Raw genomic sequence first — 24,177 nt, 5'->3', positions numbered from 1 at the left:
CAAAAATTATTTTCAGGTATATAAACGCAATAGATATATCTGGCTACATATAGACATACAATATACAGGTATGTATATAAATGTAAAACTATGTCAAAAAAAACACTGAGGTTATACGATCAGACCTCAAAAGTTGAGAAATTAACAATTAAGATGTCTTGTTAAAATCTAATTTGACTATTTGTTAAAAGTATATCACGTTTGCAAAGTATGATTACTACCCAGTTCTATTTTTCCCTGTATACTTCATTGCAGATCTACTTTTTTTGGTTTCTAGAGAGCTCTCCCTCTTTCCAAGGGTTTTTCCATGTCAGGAAAAAATGCAAAGCCATTAAAATAATCAAAAATAACTTTGTAGGACTCCAGCTTTGAATGAATCAAGAAAATCATGGTTAAAATCTCCTACAAGTCAATATAGGTACCTGCCATTCTTTGTACATTTAATGGTAGGTTGTGCAGCAAAAAAATTGTATGAGTTATAATACTACTGAATTTCTAAAAATTTTCCAAAGAATTGAGAACAAACCCCATACACAAAAAGATTGGGAGAAAAAAAAATGTGTTATTTGTGGTGAATGTCACAAATCTCCTTATTTGTTGACACACTGAAGTTTCCTGAATCTGATTAGAATCAAACATTTGCTTTTAAAGGAGTGTAATGGTGTAAACAGCAAACAAATAACGTTAGTTGTTCATTACCTTGAAGAAAACGACGATATATTTTGCTCCTTTTTGAGTGAAATCTTGCAAGAAGCATTCAATTAGGTAGAATAAGGTTAGATACTGTACTTCCTCATTTAACAACATAAGAATTAAGGAATCCCCATCTATCACAAAGAATTCAGACTCAACGAAGTCTTTTAACAAACTGACATACCTGAAAAAAAAAAAAAAAGGAAGTAGTGTGTACATAATGTTATGCCAAGAAAGTTGGGAACATGGGACAGAAGAAGCTTGCTTTCTGATAGTTTATAAAATAACTTGCTTAATAAATGTTTTTATTAATTAAATCAACTACACATTAAATATATTAATTAAATCAATAGAAAGCATTCTTTCTCGGATCTAAGGTCAGAACCAAATAGCTTGCAATCCTTTCAGTTACTAGATGTATAAGCAATAGTCTCCTTTACAATTCTGAATACTTTTGTAGCATCTGAGGTTTCTATTACATGACATCCTTAATCCGTTTCTGCGCTTATGTAGAAGTTGCAGTTTGTTCTGTAAGAAATATTGCCCAAGAGAGAACCACAAAAATGTTCATGCCTTTAGCTTCCAGCTAAAAATAGCAAGTGGATTATCAACAACTATCACAACAGTGGCAACTACCTCCCTTCTCCAATAAACGTTTATGGCAAGAAAAATACCTTAACAGCAAGAGGAATCCAGTCATGACACATTCCTTCAATAGACCAAAGAATTAGAAGACTTCTTCATCCCCTTCCCATTTCACAAAACTATTTATGAAACTTCATACAATTTGCCTCAACCAATCTTTAAGCCAGACTTTAAACAAAACCTCTTAACTGTGACAATGGTAGGTACAAACAGTCAGTATCTCAGTAGTTTTGAATACGTCCTAGAACTGACTTTCTAGGTACCCGTGAAAGTCCATGGACATGAAGTTTTGTACAGGCCAGACCAAGGAGACAGAAGAACTTTCACAGGTCTAGATGAAGAGGCAAGCCCTTCTAGTGAAGGTTGTCTGTTTTCATGTTTGTCTATTACATACTACTAGGTAATACACAGTCTAATATGTAATATTACCGTACTAGTATGCGTTATTGGAACATAAATACTCATATGGGTAACAATGTGCTCACTTTCTTCAAGGCTGTCAAAAGTTCCTGACACATCACCTTAGATCCATACCTGGGAAACTCAGCTTTCCTTTGTGACTGGGATCAACAGCTTCTGGTTTACAGACCCAGTCAGATATCTGATGCATTAAGCATAAACAAAAACATCACTCTCATACATCAAAATTGTCTGTCTTTAATTAATACTAATCTCATTGGCACATCAGCTCCAGAAACAGCTAAGACGCTTCACTCTCAGTGTGGACTGTGCTACCACTAATCCTTCTCCGCATCAAGCAAGGAAAGGTTTCTGGAGATGCAGAAGATCATGCATGAAAACAAATGTGCAAAAGGCACAGTAGATATATATGAAAAGGAAAATTTTGTAGGAAAACTCTCTTAAATTTGATAACAGTAGTATCCTTAAAACAGGTGAGGAAACATGCTCAAAAAGCACAATGGAGAATTTGAAAAACAATAAATATCAACAGTTAAAATTGTAGGTCAGCTCATGAAACATGCAGACAATCCCTAGCGTAACATAAGAGGAAGCCTGCACAAAGGAGTCTTCCTTCACGTTCTCGGGGAAATACTAAATCCTAAATATGCTTATGTCTCCAGGTATTCCGCAAACCTAAGTGACAAGAATATAGCTGCACTAAAGAATAATACCCTTTGATGTGCACTTGGTTCATAGAAATTGTTTTTGTTACCTTTTATTCTATTTCTTTCAGTGAACCCTGCTGTACTTACCGAGCTCTTGACAGGGACGACCAAACGTGTAGCTTCAAAATCTTCAGAAATTCAAGATGTTTTCTTATTTCTAAAAGAACCACACATATACTTATTGATAGAACCATAACCCACTGATTAATCATAAAAGAGTCAAAAGGTAAGACACTGCAATAAAATACTTAGACACAAACATAAAATGACAGCAGCTCCTCACCAGAGCTTTGGGAATCCCACTCATTCTGAAGAAATCTGAAATCTTTGCCTTCAGTTTGTGATTCCTGCTGTGTCACTTCTTCAGTGGTCAGGATATTATAAACGTTACCATAATCTGGGTCTTCAACATCTTTTTCTCTGTCTTCCTTTTCTTTAAGCATCTGCACAACAGCTGCTTCTGCATTGTCATTGGTCTCATCCTCCTCATCATGGTCACTTGTACTGCCACCCTCTTTGTTTTTCTTTGTTGAAATGAAGCCTATTTCCTCACTGTCAATACACTCGACATCCATATCATCACTATCATCCTTACTCGTACTTCCATTTGTGTCATCACGAACAACCTTCTTGAAATTACCTTCTGCAGAATCCATCACAGATCTTGATTCTGTATCCAAAAAAGAAAACTAAGTAATCAAGAGACAAATTTCAGGAAATACGGTATGTTCTGTGGCTTGAACCACTAAATTATCTACTACATATTCAGACTGGAATAAAACTTGAAGAAAAATCAGAAAGCATTTTGTGAGCATTCCCATGGTACGTTTTTGTTTTTAAATAAATATATTTTTTTTTATAAATTATAATGAAAACATCAGCTTTTGTCATTGCTAAAATTTACCAAAGACTATCAAGACCATTACATATTTGTTTTGTGCTTTGCATGAAAGGACCCTTGGCAGGTGGTTAATCATAATTTGCTATATTGGCTATTATTTTTCTGTGGTACACACAATGCCACCCAAGGTGTCTGGGGCCATGGTGCAGGCAGGAGCAACTGGCTGGCTCAGACACCCTGCCCTTGCTCCTCTGCCTCATCCCTTGCGTTCCCCGTACACTGTCAAACCATCTCGTCCAGCCCTACACACAACTCCAACCGTAACCCTAATGAAAACACCAACACCAGCTCAAACACCTTGCCTCAACTCAGTCCCTGCTCCAGAACTAAACCCAACCCTAGTCCTAGCCCCAGTCCCATTCTCAGCCCCAAAACTAACCATGAGCCCAGACCCAGCCTTACCTCCTGCCCCAGCTGCGACCCCACACGCAGCCTCTAAGAGAGCCCGGCCAGGCTGGGACCTGCAGCAGAGCCGTTTGCCACTGTGCCTGCCAGCACACCTCTTTTAAGGTGCTGCCACCGCCCATCCCGTCTGCTTTCAGTTTCTGTTCCCCAAGTGTCAGTTTCTCCTTTCGTTTCTGAGGTTCTGGAAAACTGTGTCCCTGAACACAGCACTGCAAAGCAGTATTCATATCTCACTGCTTCAGCTTGCAGTGAAATTAGGCTTCTCAGATCCTAGCAGCTTCAGATAAGGGTGCAAGAGCTGTTACTGTGTTACTTAAGAAAATTGTTTATAAGCGTTGCAAAGTACAGTGCAGAACATACTAATTCCTGTTTCTCACCCTTTAGTCACTACAGTCTACTCTTCTACCAGTAGGAAATTCCACATAAACAACTCCTTTAGCAGGAGCAGCACTAGATCCCTAACCCAACGTTGAAAATAGTGAAGCTTCAATTCATGAGGGGACTTGGGTACCTAGGCACTGCTGAAGAAAACATTTCAGAAATTGGAATGTGTGCATCAGATTGTCTGGGCAAGAGGCAGGAAGCCCAGGCTGCCTTTAGGTCAGATGCTTGCACAGAACACAGCACAGAAAACTCTTTGGGTTACACATGCATAAGTAGTCTCTTTATGGATTCAGGCAATTTTGGGACTGCCTCCCTGGAAGACAGCTGACACATAACACTTGCCATAAAAACAGGTTAAAGATCTTTTCTACACCCCACATTTCCTTTGAGACCTGTCCAAAAAAAAAATCAGGAACTCAGGAGAAAAGTTTCTTTTACAGTACAGTAGCACATCTCCAGTGCTCCAGTGTCATGTCATAATTATGCTGTTTAGCTTGGCAAGATAAGCCCCTGCTCCTTCTCCTGAGCATACTTTTTTCTTTTGTAGGTAAGGCCCTAGTAAATAATTGGTAATATTTCCTTTCCCAAATTATATGGGAAATCATTTATCAACAGGTTTGAAACCCTCTGGATGATGCATTTTGGTTGAGAAGAGCGTATTTTAGATCTTCTGCTTCTCACCCTACTGAAACGCAGAACAGACATTAATTTCCTAGGAAGTTGGTGCCACCTCTCTGTAAACATGCTTAAGAAATGGCAAGAACTCCACACAGACTGAGTGAGGAATAAAAAACAAACAATAAACCCAAAATCAAAAAGAAAAAAAAGGCAAGCACTAGTGCAAACACCAAGACTAGCTCTACCCATGGAGAGCCCCATGCTAGGGCAGGTGGAAAGGCCCTGAAAGAACCATGGCTTATAGAGAGCCCATGCTGGAGCAACTTTTATCCTGAAAGACTGCAACCCATGGAGAGGGTTCACACTGAAGAATGTGTAAAGTGTGAGGAGGAAGGAATGGCAGAGGAAGTGTCATTTTCTCTGTTATGTCCTGGCTGTAACCACCCCCATGCCCTATACACCACTCAGGGGCTCAGAAGGGATAGAGGAGTCAGGAGTAAAAGAGTAAAGTTTGAAAAAAAGGACCTGAAAAAAAAAAAAAAAAAAAGGTGGAGTGGAAGGTGAGGGGTGTTGTTTCTCACTACCCAAATCTTAAATTGGCAATAAATTACATTACTTTTCCTCAAGTTGAGTCTGTTTTGTCTGTAATGGTAACTGGTAAGCAGACACCCTGTCTTTGTCTTGACCTAAGAGCTTTTCCATCCAATTTTCTCTCCTATCCTGTTGATAAGGGGGAGTAGGAGAGCAGCTGAGTGAGCAACTCACATGTGGTCAAGATTAACTCAGTGTCTTCCAGATCTTTGTACCTAATGCATGAGGCAGAAACAAGGAGCAGAGAGAGATACTTGAGATGAGGAATTGGAACAGCCATTCATTCAGGCCTGAATCAGAGTGCCTAAAGTCATCAAGTAGTTGGCAGTGACCATCTAGTACACGAAAACAGCTGCACTTAAAAAAAGGTTGATATACCTTATAATGGGGAAATTCAAACTGTAACTGCTCAGCAATGGGAATTCACGACAGAGCACTGACATGACCCGGCAGTAGGCAGGCCTAACTCCAGAGTCAGGTTAAACAGCAGAAGCAGGAATGCCAGAGATACAACCCTATATGAGGGAGTACAGATTCCCTTGCTGATTAGAAATGCCACAGTATTGCCTTGTAACAATCTAATTGTTACTGGCACAAGTGTATATAAAGAATCTGCTTACGCCGCATCTTTGTAGACTCCCTGTAGAACCACTTATAGTACCAGGACTCTGTCCAATGCATTGGCTATTAAATCTCCTTATACTTAACCACAATCATTGTTAATTTGCCTCAAGGGGTACCTAAAAATTCCTTAACACTTCCATGAAGCTGTCAGGAACCACCTATGTAAACTAAGCTCAGTTCTCTCCTTAAAATAAATGCATAAGCCCAAATACTGTGTAAGTCGTGCCTCAGCTGTTTTGGAATCTAGCTCTAGATTCACTACATGCGGTGGAAAGACTAGTGCATGTCTGAATAGAAATAATTATTGTCCTGAAGACTATAATGAAAATACTTTACAAGTATAAGTTAAACCTAACAAAAATATAGCAACTGCAGTACACATTTCAGTTACAATACCAGTCTCAATAATACACTCACTAATATGACACGAGGTATCCTCTGTTACCAAGAGGGAATCCATGGGTTGAAACCAGCTCAAGCCCATTTTTTCTTTCTGAAATTCTTTCACTAGTTTAGTGTTTAATACTCTGTGTTGGGCTGAGCCACGGGTTCCCTCCCTTCCCCCCAAACTGATCTGGCTAACTCAGGGACACATTCACTCTCTTCTCATGAACCAGAGGAGAAATATTTAAAGCACTCAACTGTTGATGGCTGTTTATCTGCAAAAAAAGCTACCCTCACAAAGGTCCCCTATCATGTTGAGGGAAGTCAGATTCTTAGCAGCAGCTGTGGCCTGTCACACCTGCATTAGCCTGTGAGCTTCGTGGGCACATCTTGCCCATCTTCACTGAGCCTTCTTCCATTGGAGGGGGTTAGGTTTAATTCAGTGAGTCACAATCCACACTTAGGGGTTTATTCAGTCACAATTTAATGAAATCACCACAGTCCTGATCCATATAAATAAATTTAAGCTTAAAATTACTTTAATGGAGTAATTCAAGTATTTGACTAATACTATACACTTAAGTGATTCATTTTTTTTAGTCCAAAGTATATTTTACTATGCCCAAAGCCATCTATCCAGTAACTGCCACACATTCTTAATCCACACTGAACATGATTCAGATAAAAATAATTAAAAGGAATGTCTGATCTTTAATTTTAAGATTTCTATGATTTCTTGTGATACTTGAGTTACTTTAAAATTCTGTGAAAAGAATGTATTTGCTTTCATGCTATAAATACATACTTTAAAATCCAGTGAGAAGTTGAAGTGACAGTTCTGGTATGTTGCAAATCATTTTGGATTCTTTTTATATTTAGCATTAGACCTTTTTCAGCTTTTCTGAGAAATTTTGACATGGTTGATTAAATGCCTGCACGACATAGTCCTCTTCGGCCTCAGAGTTCACTTAGAGAAACACTGGAAAATGAAAGTAAAAATTAAGCATACAAATGCTTTTACATAGGAGAAAAATTATTTGTTTAGTGTTGAGACACTATGACTATGAACAAACTACAGTTTTAAATTAGAAACTACTCAGAGTTACCCAATGATTTTTATTAGTATGTTTTCTGTGTTTTCTCACTCAACTTTGTAAACAGTGAAACTGGTCATGTTTTTCCTGAAACTAATTATCATAGATGGTTTTTCAATATCCAATATTTCAGCCCCATTTCTTAGGATCAGCTAGATTTTGATATATTTCTATTCTGTTTATAGGAATAACAAATGGGTCTCTCCCCAGCCCTAGGAACCTTTATCTGCTCATAATGATTTTCCAATTCAAATGGGATTTTGGAAGTTGGTTTTTAGCACATTCTGCCTGGACGAATTACTCTGCTTTCTAGCAGAATACGTGAGGCCCTAGAAGAGGATCTCAGTGGTTTTGCTCTGGAGGAGGGAGAGACCAAAGTGGTTGGAAGCAGACTGTTTCAGTCTTGATTATCAAGTCTCTGAGCAAAGTATAAGAATATTTGTAGCTTTAACATCAATTGTGTGAAGCATGGTCTGAGGAAATAGCTTACCATACTCTTAAATTCTAGTATTCTGACTGATCCACTTAAATATTACCTGAATGTTACAGGCTCATGTAAAGCATTTTTAAGTTTCAGATTATTGAATATTATTGTTATATCACATTATTCAAAAAATTATACGTACCAAGTGGTTGTAACATAGATTGTAAACAGTTTTGTAATGTTACATCTCCACATGTAACACAAAGTATTCTGCACTAGTGAATAGTCCACCAAGAACATGAACTTTATGCTACACATGGGCATTTTTTACTCAAAGGAATTTAAGGTCCAAAGTACCATCATCAATAATACTCTATTTTGGTAGTGTTCTATGCTGTAGTACATAAAGGTGAGTTAGGAATATTAGGAATAAAGTAACAAAAGATTTAAAGTTAGGAATTATACACCACACAAGACTTTCATCGTCTGTAACTTAGAAAAGCCTTGTCTTTATTTTTTTCCCCCATCACATCAAATGGGTCCTCAGTAACCCCTTCCCAATAGGGGTTAGTTTATCCCATGCTTCATACAAGGCACTAATTCCATGCTGACAGGAACTCCTGTTACATTAGCACAATCACATAGTTCTGAAGATTGGTTTAAACAATACTAGTTGGTGGACAATGGTCTCTTCTCTCAAGGGTATCACTGTGCTCCAGCCTCTTTGTCTTTCCTTTACCCAGTTAGCTCTTTTACAAAAGCTGTAGGAACCTAATACATAATGTAGGAACTCTCCACATTATCAAAATTTGGCTGAAATTGCCTAATACACTCAAAGTCACTGGAGCAAGCTAGCAGCAGACACACACAAAAAAGCTGCTTACTTCTCATTTTCCTTAAGAAGTCATACATCTGGTCAATAAGCAGCCTTAAATAATTATTTTTATTCCATAATGAATAATTTTAGTTGTTCTCTATATGTACTGTGTGTATCCCAAAGCCTCCACATTAAGATGAAATTTTAAATGACTGTGCTTCCTAATAACATTCCACTCACAAAAATGCCTGATTAAAGTAGCAAAGCTTGCACCAGCTGCATCAAGGCCAGATGCTCATGAACAAATCCAAGGAGCACACTGAAGATCCAGCACATGCTTCTAACATTGTGTTTCTCCAGGTTGCTGCTGATTAAACACATTAGTGAAATTCACACTGAATGCAACTATGGAGGTATATGAAGAAGAACACAATTTGTTCCTTATAGAAAGAGTCAATAGTTAACAGGAAATACTCTGAGTGGTAGAAAACACTTACAGTCCTTATGTTTGACAGTACAAATATTTTCCTAGCAAATCAAATCTGATCTATACGACGAAATTTAAGGGTGTGAAACACCTTTTTTCTAGGTGTAAAATCTGCTGATCATCACTAAATTTCATGTGGCTGTAAAAGGAGAGACAAAAGACAGAATCTGACATTAAATAAAAACCTGTTCTTTGTAAAATACAATTCCCATGCAGCTGCTTTGAATTCCCTAAGTGTTTGTTAAGTACCTTAACATCCTCAAAAACATAATAAAACACAATGTATAGTTTCATTTGAGTTTTCTCAAATAAAACCATCTTGAATAAAGAGGAACTCTTTGTCAGGGAGTATAGTGATAGGACCATGGGTAACAGCTTTAAACTAAAAAAAGGTAGATTTAGATTAGATATTAGGAAGAAATTCTTACTCAGAAAATGGTGAGTTACTGGAACAGGTTACCCAGAGAAGCTGTGGATGCTCCATCCCTGGAGGTGCTCAAGGCCACGCTGGATGCGGCTTTGGGCAACCTGGTCTGGTGGGAGGTGTCCCTACCCATGGCAGGGGGTTGGAACCAGATGGTCTTTAAGGTCCCTTCCAACCCAAACCATTCTGTGGCTCCCATGTGTGTCCCTGTAAGCCTTTTAATTACATACAGTATTGACAGTTTATGCACAAAATAGACCATTATCATTTCCAGACAAGCAAATAAAAGATGAATTAGCTATTCCTCCACTATTACAACTCATCTCAACACCAGTTCTGTGTCAGTGCATTTGTTACACGAGAAGTCTAATCAGACATGATTTAAAATGTAGTCATATTTACAAATGCAATTCTTCTCTAATCCATACAATAAAAAGAACATCTTCAAACTAGTGTTATTTAGGCACTACGTCTACAAATTTGAAGTTGAAGAACAATATCTAAAATCTTGCAGACTTACTTTTTATTTAATAAAAAATCAACTATGTACTTCAGGTTTTTGCTTGTTTTTATGAAGCGATTGAGATCCTTTTACACCCTGGTCAAACTTTCCTCACTTGGTATCACTAGTCTCTGTTCTCACACACATGAAACTGATCTCAGATTTCACAAGCTTGCTATTTACTTCGTGATGAATAGGTGTTTCTACTCAAAGATTCAAGCCTTTTAGCAATTACTGAAGACAAATTTAGAAAATAGGGCTGCTTTTAGCCAGTATTATTTCACCTTTTTCCTTTCAAAAAGCTATGGTTTAGAAGCCCGTACCCACAATATGCAGGATAGAAAAAAATTAATTAGTTTTAAACATGCATTTTAAGTCCCACCAAAAGTCCGCCAAGATTTGGGCCAAGCTGTACCTGTGAAATAATACTGGTCCAATTCAGTAAGGATTATTTGTGGCAGCCCACTGAAACCTGAGCAGTCTTTCTATACACTACATATGCATCAAATGTACAGACTAAGTGCACTGAGCATGCCTTACTTTTCTTTCAATCTGATTATCGTCACAAAAATAAAAAAACCTGTTAAAGGAATGCAAGCACAGGAACAACAGCAAATATTCATTAGTGCACTGGGCAGGGACACAATAAGCAAACAGGTTTTGATTACCAAAAGAATAACCGTGATAAGAGAATGAGGGCACATCAAGCCTGATATTACACAGAATTACATTTTTCCCCACACGAGCACACAAAAGCTCCTCCAAATCTTCCCGTAATCCATATGGCAGTCTTCTGGAGTTACACAGACTCTTTCCTTATAAAAATATTTACTTACCAATTTATGAAGGGGGAAAGTGAATATTCTTCTTTCATATCAGCCACTCCAGAAACAATCAATATGAACTGGCCAAAGTTCCCCTCTACCTTACTGTTGCACTCATTTAATGCTACAGCAAAGTCTTCTGGGACATCATCAAGAATTACCTACAGAAAAACGTAATTTACATTTATGTTTCAGGAGTTTCTGAGCAACTAGAATAAAATGTGAAATACTCTAATCAAATCAAGTACTATATTTGAAATTCACTAGAATACAGACACAGCAATCAGTCTGAGAAGCAAGAACAGCAGCATAGGTGGCCAGGCCAGCAGCGCCAGGCAGGGTGACATGACACATGGCAACACGCCACAGGCCAGACAGTAACCTCACCAGTGGTCACTGGGCAAAGCAAAGAAAAAAAAAAAAAAAAAGCCCAGTCCAAGATCAATACAGAAAATCCAAGCAATAGCTTAGAAGCTAAGATCAGCTAAGGATCTGACAAAGGACTAAGATCAGCTAGCTGCAAGACACGGAAGCTTAAATGGAGCCTCCTGTCTGTGGGAGGTGTGCAGGGGGTGGTGGTAGAGGAAAGGTCTAGATTCCAGGTGAGGCTGGTCAGGGCAATTAAAGACTATCAGTGTACTCAGGTCCCTCACAGTATCTGAGGTTAATCTGAACTGCCTTTCAAACAAATTTCAGTAACTCCTTATTAACTTCAAAACTATAATTTATCCCACTTTTATTTGCTTTCCTTTATCATAATGTTTAACATACTGTTAAAAATACAGCTAAAAACCTTTATCTTATCTTTGACTGGTAAAAATTCTGTTTAGATTTTGTAAAAGTAGCTGGTATATATACTCTTCCAAACAAATGTGCCAAAATTAGCATCAGCTTTTTCAGCACATTTTCAAAAAAAAGTCTATGAGTCTGTTCAAACCTTAAAATGTTTCTAACATACAATAAAGAATTAGCTAGGTTTAGAACAAAAATTAGTCACTTAAATAGTTAGAGTAGAATAAAGGTAAAACAATATCTTATTTTAAAAGGTCAATATCCCTACATATGCCACTTAATGTCTACAAGTTTTATACGCACTTGTATAAGCAATATTGTCTTTAGTAGTTTTAGGGAAGTTTTTAAGAGTATTCTCTAAAATACATGCTGGTTTTCTCGGTTGTCTTCATTTTTTATGAATGTGTTGCTCTTGATCAGTAATCTCCCGGCAATTAACAGAAAATGATATTGATTCTTCTAGATCTATTGGCTGCCTTTGATAGTATTGATAGCGTTGTTTTGTCAGACTGATAAAAAAAAGAGCTACATTTGCGTGGTCTGATTCTCCACTCAAAAAATGAGTATCTGCACTGTCTTCTCATGTTCTGCCACGTCATGCCTTTGCATTCAGCTGTTTATCCTCAACAGTCACGTCAAAAAAAAAATAAAAAACATGCTCAACCTCATTTTTAGCTATTCATTAAGGTAAAAGTATATTCAATATCTATTTAAAACAGAGTTGTAGCTGGCTGAAGCACAACTGTACCAAAAGCAGCTTGGTTAACTCGGTGCTCTTCTTACAAAGAGTTTTGTTCTCATCCCCATTCTCCCTTCTATTTTAAAATTTTCTTGTTCAGTCAATATTTTTTAACATACTTATCAGTTCTTAAGTTAAAGAAAGAGGTGATTGACATGGACTTACCCTTTAGAGTTGTCTGGCAGAGCTTACGGAATAAGCTTTTCTTTAAAAAATCAATTAGAACAATATTAGAAGGTTCACAATAGCACAAATGTGTAATAAGCCTAGCATATTCCATGGTGTTGCATGCTGTATCCAGATATCCCTGAAAAACTGAATATTTGGGTGAGATACTGAATGGATTTATCTTAATATATCTTACCACAGACTTCAGTTTTCGTTCATTTTCATAGAGTATGATTAGCATTATGCATGAAATCCATCAAATCACTAAGTAGGGAACTGTCTCCATTCATACCAAGCATTATCACAAGATGGCTTTTAGCTTGAAATATGACACTATATTCAATTACAACTAAATATTTTTTTAGCAAAAATACACATAAAATGCCTATGAAGAGAAAATTATACTGATTGTTCAATATGCACTGAGATGTGTTTATTGAGTGGTGGTGTTCAGAACTTACTATCTGGTATGCAGAATTCCTAACCTCCAAAGGAAATATAGCATTAACCTTATCCTTATTTCACAAATATGTAAACTAAAGCATGTAGAAAAGAAAAAGAAAGCATTAATCACTAAACATTTAATCTCTTTTCACCATTCAGCATTTTTGATGTACATGCACAGTGAAGTACATAGAAAATTTGGGGCCTGAACAGCAGAGCTGGAAAGCTTATGGACAGTAAAAGCAGTAACAACCAGTACAGCTAGTTACTAAGTGCTAAACCTAAATGGCATAATATATTTGAAAAGCCATTGACCCTGAAAATAATTTTGCATATTTGTGCCCAGATATGATGTTGTGGCCACAAGAGTTTAAATACGGAAATAATCTATTTGGTTACAGAAAAAATATAACAAAGATCTACCTCTGATAAGAAACTGCGCAGAAAATAGAAAGTAGTTTTAACATCTCTAAGGCTTTTAGCTGTTTGAAGGACATAAATGAATGCTTCACTGCTGACAAAACCTTTGAGAGAAAAATACCTTAGATTATCAATCTCTAAAAATTCTAACCAGATCATTTGCTAGTAAATAGCTATTAGCTGTGCAGTAATGATTTTGAGGTGTCTGGGGAAAAGAAAAATGAAGTGAAAGATTAGGAAGGAGTGTCTTTTTCCCCCATCTTCTCTTCCCTTTTTGGGCAAACATTATCTTGCAAATATAAAGAGAAATGAGAAATTAAACAGAGATAAAGGTGCAGCTATAAAAAGTTGTATACTTTTGTTCTTCTGCAGTATAAAGTACTTTTTTTTTTCTTAGCACTACAGCTTTCTTTCTTCCATCCTTCTGAACAAGTAATAGAAGTTATTTCTCCTGATTAGAGATCCCTATGAGCACTCTAAGTAACTAATAGAAAGAAAACAGACATATTACACTTTTAAATATGCAGAACAGCGAAAGAAAAAGGTTAACAGTTTCATCATTTAATATATTAGAAGTGCTGCTTTTTCTCTGCTTACTGAAAACAGAATGCTTATTTTCAGCTTACCAAAAATAATATACAGATTTAACACATTCATTTAATAATTTAAAAATACATTTAGCTGAAAGATACAGAACCCATTGTCAAAATGAGGAATTAAACTATACCCCATACCTTGGCTTTTGCATCTGCCTTATCATCATAAAAAAAAAAAAAAGCATGAGCTTTAATACCAATGATAATACCAATGATACTCAGTGGAAAATAGCCTTTCAGATGGGGTACGCTGAATTTTATAAGTTTTCTCATTTTGGGCAGTGGAATATTACAGAAAATCACATTTTCCAGTAGATCTAGTCCATGCTGTCCAGCCCATCCAGAGGTCTAAAAGAAGAATTCAGAAATACATTTTTATTTCATTTCTTACACTAGCAAAATGTTCTTTTGGTAATATTCTACACTATGCCTTGAAATGAACTGTGTTGTCAGACGGGTCTTGGTTTTCCTACAGTACATAGAAACATACTGAATCACTGATACCATAATGTCATGAATGCAACTTGTGGACATTAGTATGTCCAGGAGAATAGATAGGATTTGAGATAGCAATGAAGTGGAGAAAAATTTAGCACTGTTTGCACTCCAAGGTTATACACAGAAAGAGAAAAGAGAGTAAGGTGAAAGAAGATAATAGAGGAGTGTTTAAGTGTGTCAAACTATACTTTCATCAAAGTTTCTGTATTAGGTGTATTGATATTGGCCATCATGGGCACCACGGTCATCGTGGGCTCCTGGCGAGCGCCCGACAGCTGAAACAGAGGCAAATCAGTCAGGGCCTAGACTGTATCTTGAGCTGGCTGTACTGAGTAGGCACATAGGACCATACTCATCTGTTAAAGGAAATAAGTTTTAAAAAGTATGCTTCCTTTTTTCATTTCAAAGTGTTTCAAACATTGAAGTTTTGCCCCTTGCACTAGCTGAAGATCTGTAAAGAACTACGATTGGAGTTCTGAAGTGTAAATGGGAGTTTACCCACTGTTATTGGAGTAACAGGTGTTTACATGCAGTTACTGTAAAGTATAAAAAAATTTTAAAAGACTTCTTTTCACATTTATGGCAGGACACAGTCCTTTGTTCCTTCCCCTCCCTCTTAATGCCCGTTCTTCAGGTGACCACACCTAAAGTAGAGGTTTAAAATTATCTTTTTTTGTGTACGTGTGATTTACGGATCCATTCATCCATGCCCTTTTTTCTTTTTTTTTTTTTTTTGATTTCCATACAGTTCTACATTCATCCTTCTTCTGTGTCACACAGGAAAAAATTCAGCTTCAACACTACACAGCAAAAATGACGAACCCACTCGTAACCCATTTTTTCCCTAATTTATGGGACAATAAAAACCACCATCCTTCTCCAAATCACTGTGGTCTGTCGGTTATCCCAGATTCTGTTCATCCTATATATTTAAGCCAAACCCAAACTGTGCTGCATTACCATTCATTAGTGATGAAACTATAGGTAAATTTAATAAACACTGGCCTCAAGCATGCATCGTTTTCAGACAACTCTTATTTGGCTATTAAAATGTCTATTTATGCTGTAGGGAATGGTGTGAAGGGGAAGAAGTAGTCCTAGACAGTCAACACCACAGAACACTGGCTCTTACAATCCTGAGAGGATGAGAAGTGAAAAGTTCAGTTTGAGCATTATTTACACAGGTTGCAGAGCTTAATGTTTTTATACAGCCTACCTGAGCCAAACAGGGAACATCCAGAAACCTCCCTTTATGTTTTCTGAATGTTTACATGCTGGACGAGGATTTCTTGCAGGTGACCAGGCAATTATAGATAAGAAAACATGTTGATTTATAATTGTGTGCAGTATGCACATATACGTACATATGAATTTCAAATGTTCAGTATAACTGTTGATTATGTATTTCCATACCTGGCTCTAGTTCAGAGCATCCAAGTAAATAGAGTTCTCTACAAAGAGAATGGATTTACATAGTAGGTTGATTCCTAAAGCCAACGTTCTAGTTCTTGTAACCACCTTCTAAAAGAAGGAAAAAAAAAGTGAAAATTCATGTTTTTAATCATAAATTTCTATTTTGCAAATCAAAATTTCTGAAGCACAAAATTTACAAAATCAAACATCTCTTTTCCTGAATTATTTAAGGTACAGGTGAAACACAAAACAAATGCTTTACCACTAAAACAAAAGACTTGTAGTAGAGATCAGATATTCCAGAATCAGTGTTTGTTCTGTTTAAATGTTGAACTTCATAGACAAATTGCTAAAAATCTACCTGTCTCTTAATTACACTTTGGTGTGACAGTTACATTGTGGGTTTCAGGTTTCATATTTTGAGCAATTGAACAAAGGATTCTACAGCTACTCTTGGAGATTTAGCTTGGTCAGTGCCTATGCTTCATTGTTCCATTATGTAAGTAAAGCTAAAAATATTATCACTGGAAAAAAAAAAAAAAAGCTTAAAAAACATAATGGTTAGTACTGCAAACATAGGAAGAACAATAGCCCAAAGGTTTTACTACTCTTCCTCAAATAAAAGTTCTTATTGTGAAGAGTAATTCAGGGAAAAAGTCACAGGACAATCAAGTATGAAAATTAATTTTACATGCAAATGTCTATCAGGTGGAAAAAGGGCTATGGAATGGAGTAAAGATGAAAATATAGCAGAATATTCTGGAATGTTATTGATTTGCCAAATTGTGCAGATATACCATTAACATATGAATTTATATCAGCATACTTCTGTATTTACACATTTAATGTACTTAATGTTATTTTTAGAAGGAACTGTGCACATCCCTAAATCTATCTAAGGGGAATAGGCATTTCACAACAGTCAGGTGAGTTGTAAGGTCAAAGACTACTCGGAAGCAAGCCAGCAGTTCTGAGATAACAGCAGAGAGAACATGTGAGTTGACTGAGAGACTACTGTAATACTGGAAAAAAAACAAACTGAAGCACCATACAAATAAGTATTCTAATCTTCATCTGTTCTTTGTACTGCTTTTCCAATAGTGCAGTCAGCTTTATCAGCTATCTTGGCAGAATAAACATTTGTACATATTTTGAGGACAACAAAACAATCATTCTAGTTTTGAGTGACAGAGTTGGCAGTGTCATTTTTCCAGCATTAGTAAAATATTTATTAAAAAAAGAGGCATATTTGTTCCATGTTAGTAAAGGTTACCAGAATACCTTCCCCCTCAGTAATAATCTCTTTTGGCAGCTAATAAACCCTGCCAATCAGCAGTTAGGAAAAAGAGGATGTGAGACAGCTAGTAGAAGTTGTTTCCACATGCACAAAATCTTTGAAAAGTAAGACCGGTATAAATCCTTTTCTGAACAGCATCTCCACCAACTGTCTTCCTTTGTGATCTGTATGAACATGCTGATACCCAATTCCTTTCCACACAACTGTTGTGAGTTTTTTTGTTACACTGACTTTGTTTGATCAATCAACTTCTACAAAGTCTAAGATAAATAATAATAAAAACAAATTATTTATTGTAATATTCTCCATTGTGGCAATGTCAAATAAAATGCCTGGGTTTTGAGAGAATCCAGACTCCCAGTCACACATTTCAATCCCAGAATTCTCAGATTAAACATTTTAGTGGAGCTCTATATCACGGAATTTAGCCATAAGTATTTCAGTTAATTTTAGAACTTACTTCACTGGAGCAAGAACATGATAATTTTCACAGTGAGCATTACCATAACAGCTTTCTGGTAACATCTTTTTAAGAAAACAAAAATAAAAAGTGATGAAGAAATATGGTCTGTTATCCTTATTCACATTATGTGGTACCTTTGCTCCAGCAAAACTAATCAGCATGAATATGGGCTTGATTTTAGGAATTACTTAATCTGTAGAAGGAGAACATATTAATCCTTGGATGAAGGTCAGGTTCTACAGAACCTGATAAAGGATTTGGTTGTGGTATAAGAAATGTCTATGTATTAATTTGTACTTATTTTGTTGGGTTTTTGAAAATGCTTTGACTACGACCCAAAAATGAAAACAGATCAAGAGATGTTATTAGGTATTACACACATAAATCTTCTTTTATGTTAATTATAATATGTAGCTCTTTTAAATAAAGATAAATAGATAAATCTTTGGTAGAGACCTCGACTGTAGGTGATACCCAGTGCGTCCCCAGATCATTAGCCAATAACATAAATTAGCACAAAATAGTCAATGCTACAGAAAGCATAGAATGTGTCACAGCAGGGGCTACATCATCATCATGCTTTCTCTGCTTCCTCTTCCTTGCTCCAACTTCCCACAGAATGTTAAATCAAATGCAAGATCTTGCTCTTCTTCCACATGACATTTTCAAGTTCACTAATAAAATATCAAAATTATCTTTTAATAGCCTTAAGTAAGGCAGACAATCCTCTGACAATTTTCAAATCATTTTCATATTTTCTTGCATACTTTTTTTGATTAATGGATTATTTTTAAAACAGCTAAATTCCTCAGGATTTAGTTCCTTAAAATGCGTGGAAAATGTGAACATGAAAAATTCACTTACAAAACATTTGCTCCAGCAAACAGTAGAAATAAAAGCAATGTGTACTTACATGGGCTCTTGGCCAGTTTTGACTGACTTTTGCCATAGTGTCATATAATTTTTTTATTTTTTTTTGAGGTGATAAAGCAAGCTCTGAAGGGAAGCCATATTTTTCAATTATTCCAAAGGAAACAACAATAACAACAAAACAGAAATCACAGAATGGCCAAGGTTGGAAGGCAACGCTGAAGATCATCTGATCCAACCCCCCTGCCGAGCAGCATCACCTAGAGCATGTTGTGCAGGATGGCATCCAAGCGGGCTTAGAATATCTCCAGAGAAGGAGACTCCACAACCTCTCTGGGCAACCTGTCCCAGTGCTCTGTCACCCTCACAGTAAAAATTGACCGCTCATATTCAGCCAGAACCTCATGTGCTTCAGTTTGTGCCCATTGCCTCTTATCCTGTCACTGAACACAACTGAAAAGAGACCAGCTCCATTCTCTTGACGCCCTCCCCTCAAATTAATGAGGTCTCCCCTCAGCCTTCTCTTTTCCAGGCTAAACAGGCCCAGCTCTCTCAGCTGGTCCTCCAGTCCTCTAATCATCTTAGTAGCCCTCCTCTGAACTTGCTCTAGTAGTTCTATGAAACAGTTTACTGCTGTGATTTTTTCCTTCTTATGCCAGCCATAAGAATTTTTTTTTCCACTCTGATATTTATTCATTTGGTTTTGATGCCTGCATTTCAGCATGCATTTTAATATAGTGAAGACTGAAAATTTCTATTTTATAGTATCCACTAAAATATTCCAAATTTGAACTGTGCTCCAAAGTGATCCAGGAATACTCATCATCAAGAATCTTAATTATTTGTTTAAATAACAGTCCTGCATCTGATGATCTAAACAGAACCTAAACAACTTTTAAAACATTTTCTAATCTTTTTATGTTTTTTTTTCTTTTTACTTTTACTATTGAACTTACATGGTTCACAGTTAATGCAGCACATGGATGGATGGATGATAAAATCACCAAGGAATATACATATCTTTCTAAATCATTGTGTCTCTCTTCATAACGCACTGTAAACACATTTAGGGTTTTTAATCAGATTATTATAAAAAAAGCCACGATTTGAATATAGATATGCTGAAAGCTATTATCGCCTTCTCAGTGATGCCTAGAAAGTACATCTTGAGTTCTGTTCTGACCTGGATCACTGAGCAATGCAAGGTTAAATATAGGCAGTCAAAAGAAAAGGATTATCTTCAGTGTGGATCGTGTCTATGATCCCCACATTGTATGCTACAGCCCTACAGTCTTGTGCTGATACAAATACAGTACAAGTATAGTCATACTGGCAGCTGCTGAGGCAAAACTGAGCAGGAGAAGGAGGGAGGGTTTCAAATTATCTTCTCCACTGTACACAATGTATTTTGCAGCGATGTATGAGTTAGTGTGACAGGTGAGCTGACAGTTCTTTGCAGTTGCTGGGAATACTTCCTTTTCATAATGGCAATCCATCAGCTCTTCCCTTTCACTCCTTTGCCACCCATCACTCACTCTCAACCACACAGCCTCATCACTTTCCTGGTTTTGTTTCTGTCACTCATTTTACCCTTCAGTGAGTTTATTGTGCTCACTAAATTGACAGAAAACTATTCGATTCTTTCTTGGATTAGTTCTCTTCTGCATCGTTTTCATAAATTCTCTTGCTGTGGCACAAGACAAGTACCAGAGTCAGTGTGAGACATGGTAGGGTTACGTATCTAGGACAGGAGACAAGAGAGTGAACAAGGGAAGGAGTAAAACTAGGGTTGCCTTTTTTTTTTTTGCCTCAGCAAACTTTTGCATTGGGTTAGCTTTATGGCACTGTTGATAAATCTCCATATTTGCAAAGGTTCCCATTTATGTCAGTGGTAGTTGTAGGTACTAAGGATGCAGACACGCCATCCAATTCTAAATACAGAATTAAGTGCCTGAACTTAGATGACTATATTTTAAAACTTTTAACTGTATTTTAAAAGAGAGACTAATCTTTGAATTAAAATTATTTTAATTTCCCCTGCTTACCCAGCTTAACACTGTTTTATTTACTGTCTTGGTAGTTTTCTGTTTTCTTCTTCCTTTCTTGGAAGTTGTCAATGAACTGGAGCTTTCTTGTTTGCTTTCAGCATGTTGCCAGTATTTCTTTACTTCTTGTAACCATCTAAACAAAAAATAATGCAATGCATTGTATTACTTCTCTAGCAAAGGTAATACAGCTATGCAAACATGGCAAACTTCTCAAAACAGCAATAGTAAGCTCCTCAGAATTACAGCAGAATCCACTGGTAAAAAGGTACAATTTTGTTACTAAGCAACACATTTTTCATCAATTTGTCTAACAGCCATTGGGTGGCAGACCATGAACAGGATGTAAATGACCTGCTGCAGGCCTAAGAGGTTTCCTCATTTATGCCATTTGTGCCTGTGACCAGCAGGAGATTAAACAGGTCCATCAACCCCTTGATACAACAGTATCTGAGCAGTGTTTTTAGATAAAGACCATAGATACAATCCCTCATCTTTTTTAATACAATCACAATACGAACTTGTTTTATTTTATACATTTTCTCCCTGGGATTTGACATGATAGGCATATTCTGACAGATGGTTTTTTCTGGAAAAAGTAAGTGAAAACTACAAATAAGACAAAATTATCAAGGTAGTATGGTAAGGCCTTAAAAATGCACTTACATAATACACTGAGTTCAAACAAATTAAGGTAACAAAAACTCATGACAATAGAACTACCAATTTCTAAGGAAAGACTTACTGAGCACTTGGCAAGGGCCGCACTTGGTGTGTTATCGAGAGGGCTGATAAAACTGGCTAGCAGTCAGAACTCAGCATCTTTAAGCTACTGCCTGCCAGAACCTTCAAATCTTATGCCTTTGTCTTTCATTTCAGGCCTGCCCCAGCAAAAACACACAAGGGCTGTTTCAGAAAAATCATGGGGAAACAATATTCAGAGAAACCTACATGCAGGAAAATGGATCAGGCGGAGGAAGTGGGGCTTTTTAAAAAAAGTTAAACTCATTTTTACCTTTGACGTTATTTTGGTTGAAGACACTTTAAAGTTCCAGCACTAGTCAAGGAAAAATTAAAATTTTACCTCATCACATACGAAATATTAATTTTTTTGGTCCATATCTAGTGGTGAGGTGAAATCATCAAGATTTCAAAGTACTGAGGCACTGTCAGTAGCATCTAAAATACTTTTTCAGACCATTAATGTGAAATGTCATACTTAAAATTTAAAATATTATTTTATTTTATTTTTTGTATTGAGCATTTTAAGATTATTAATACTTCTAAAATAAGGCAAATAACAAGTAGTGGTCTGCATCTCAAAAGTTTCAAGATCTTAATATAGCACAGATAGTTATTCAAAAGTTTCAAATATGCTAACAAAATTAAACCAAACTCCTAAATCATTTATTCTCAGTTCTCATCTTCCTTAAGATTTATGTTTCCCCTGTGGTGTCGGACTCAACAACAAAAGGTGGGAAAAGGGAAGGTGAGGGGAGCTCTCGTTATGAAGACGTCTGTCCTCCCAGAAGCTGCTACACATATCGAAGCCCTGCTTTGACATGGCCAAACATCACTCATTGATGGGAAGCAGAGAGTACTTGTTTTTTTTCCCCTCTCTCTTTGCTTTCATGCAGCCTTTGCTTGTTGTTTTTTTTTTCTTCTTTCTTCCGCCCCCCCTTCCTCTTTTACTTTAAATAAAATTATCCTTACCTCAATCCATGAGACTTTTTCTTCCCATCATGCTTTCTTCAGAATTTTTCCTGAAATAAGCAATACATTTATTGTTTTGGACAAAGCATGAATAATAGATATACCGTTTATTATGATAATTATGCTCTCTCTAACAATAAGGAAATACTTAGAATAAAACCTCTGTGATAAACTTCCAAAAAAAAAGTTTTGACTAAAGTAACTTCCTCGAGCCACAGGTAAGTGTGACAAACACAAAAACTTTTTACCTCTGAAATCTTTTTTGTCAAACTCATTGACTCTTGATGTTTGCTGTATTTGCTCTCTCCAAGAAAACGTATTTGAAAAAAATATGTTTCTTTCAAAACTACATACTCACGCTGGTACAAATGCCCAGAAAACTGAAGAGCATCAAAGCTGGCTATAAAGGAAACCCTCTGGGCTTCACTGTTTGCTGGAATATTACAATATCATCCCTTCAACTTGCAGAAAAAGGATAAGAGTTCCTGGTAAAATATGTTTAGATGCCTGCAAAAGAGAGGTTTGTGTTTTTTTTCTTTTCTTTTCCCAGGAATTATCACTGCTTAGAAAAAGGAAAAGGCTTATTAAGCCTGCTTAAATGGAGAAAATGTTGAACAGTTTTACTTAAAAATCTTGGACCTCCCTTCTTCCAGTCTATCACTGTCACAGTACCAAGACTGTACCCAACAATGTTTAGTCATTGTCTCTGAGCTGTAACGCCTGAAGAGAGGTGCACTTACTATACGTACAACATCAACATTCTGCCAAAATTCTAAGTCCTGCTTTTGATGAAACTAGTGGATCCAATCAGGGGCCCCAAACTCACAAAACTGACTTCAAAATGCAGAAATACAAGGATGTATAGTACCACCACACAAGTTTTCATTGCCACTGAGAAGGCCCTACTTTCCCCCAAGATCTGAGGACTCCTTTATGTCATTCTAAGAGTATCTCTTTTCAAAAATAATTTGTTCACTACATGATTTATCTCTAGAAGTAAATGTTTAATTTAAAACAATAAGTTCCTATTTGAATGACTTGGACACTTTAAGCATAAAACTGATGTATTTGTAAATCAGAAGTATGCAGAACACTTCATCCTAGAAGAAAAAATACATAGTTTTTGTTTTAAGGCATTAAATGATTGCTATGGAACACTAGATCACTCCCAAATTGTAAACACGGGATATTGCATTTTCTACTGCCATTACTTTGTGTTTACTTTGTCTGAACTTTTGTGTTTCACATCACAAAGAGAGAAAGGAGAAATTCTGTTATATTTGTACATGATATAGCCTATCATAAAACAAAAAGTAAGTTGACATTGCTTGTCTATGTGCTATTCACCATGTCTGGAATATTTCTGCCACCACCTTCTTCAGCACCTGTCTGTTGGCCAATCAGAAAAAAGTAAAGGGCCTGAAGTCCCTCCAACTCCATGGAAACTCTTTCCAAAAATACTCCCAAGCTAAGTGTCTCCCTAATAGAAGCTACTGATTGACAAATCCCTCAGCAGTTCATTCTAAATAGCCAGCTGTATTGTAATTTTTTTTTTAATATAAATTTAGTCCTACTGAGGTTAACAGCGGAAGTAATCAGCTGTTCCCTGTTCCTCCTTCAGCATTCATTCCTCTTTCCAGAAGTATGGATGTCACATTCTTGCACATTTGTCTTTGTTTAGCACTATGACTTCTGGCAGCAATACACAGCTGTCTACCCTTATCTTGCATCAGACATGTTTTTAGGTGGCAGGCTCAGCCTCCCTACGAATATGT

General features: G+C 36.7%; 1 protein-coding gene across 5 annotated transcripts in view; it reads right to left on the bottom strand.

Moving 5' to 3' along the window:
* Window positions 1-11,607, bottom strand: part of DDX60 (DExD/H-box helicase 60) — a 49,901-nt gene extending 38,294 nt beyond the window's left edge. The window contains exons 1-6 of one of the 5 annotated variants that reach the window (XM_040555288.1): window positions 11,221-11,607; window positions 10,957-11,105; window positions 7,178-7,351; window positions 2,749-3,135; window positions 2,553-2,622; window positions 700-877 (exon numbers count right to left, since the gene is read on the bottom strand). In XM_040555288.1, the coding sequence (XP_040411222.1) occupies window positions 700-877; window positions 2,553-2,622; window positions 2,749-3,121 (621 nt within the window). In that variant the 5' untranslated portion in view covers window positions 3,122-3,135; window positions 7,178-7,351; window positions 10,957-11,105; window positions 11,221-11,607. Of the gene's footprint in view, window positions 1-699; window positions 878-2,552; window positions 2,623-2,748; window positions 3,136-3,768; window positions 4,238-7,177; window positions 7,352-10,956; window positions 11,106-11,220 lie in introns of those variants that run through there. The other 4 variants (XM_040555289.1, XM_040555290.1, XM_040555287.1 and 1 more) reach the window with 4 other exon arrangements.
* Window positions 11,608-24,177: the final 12,570 nt, after the last annotated feature.

The sequence above is a fragment of the Cygnus olor genome, chromosome 4 (genome assembly GCF_009769625.2).
Source record: "Cygnus olor isolate bCygOlo1 chromosome 4, bCygOlo1.pri.v2, whole genome shotgun sequence".
NCBI classification, from domain to species: Eukaryota; Metazoa; Chordata; class Aves; order Anseriformes; family Anatidae; genus Cygnus; species Cygnus olor.
The sequence above is the reverse complement of the archived record's forward strand: the minus strand, read 5'-3'. Positions and strand labels throughout refer to the sequence as shown.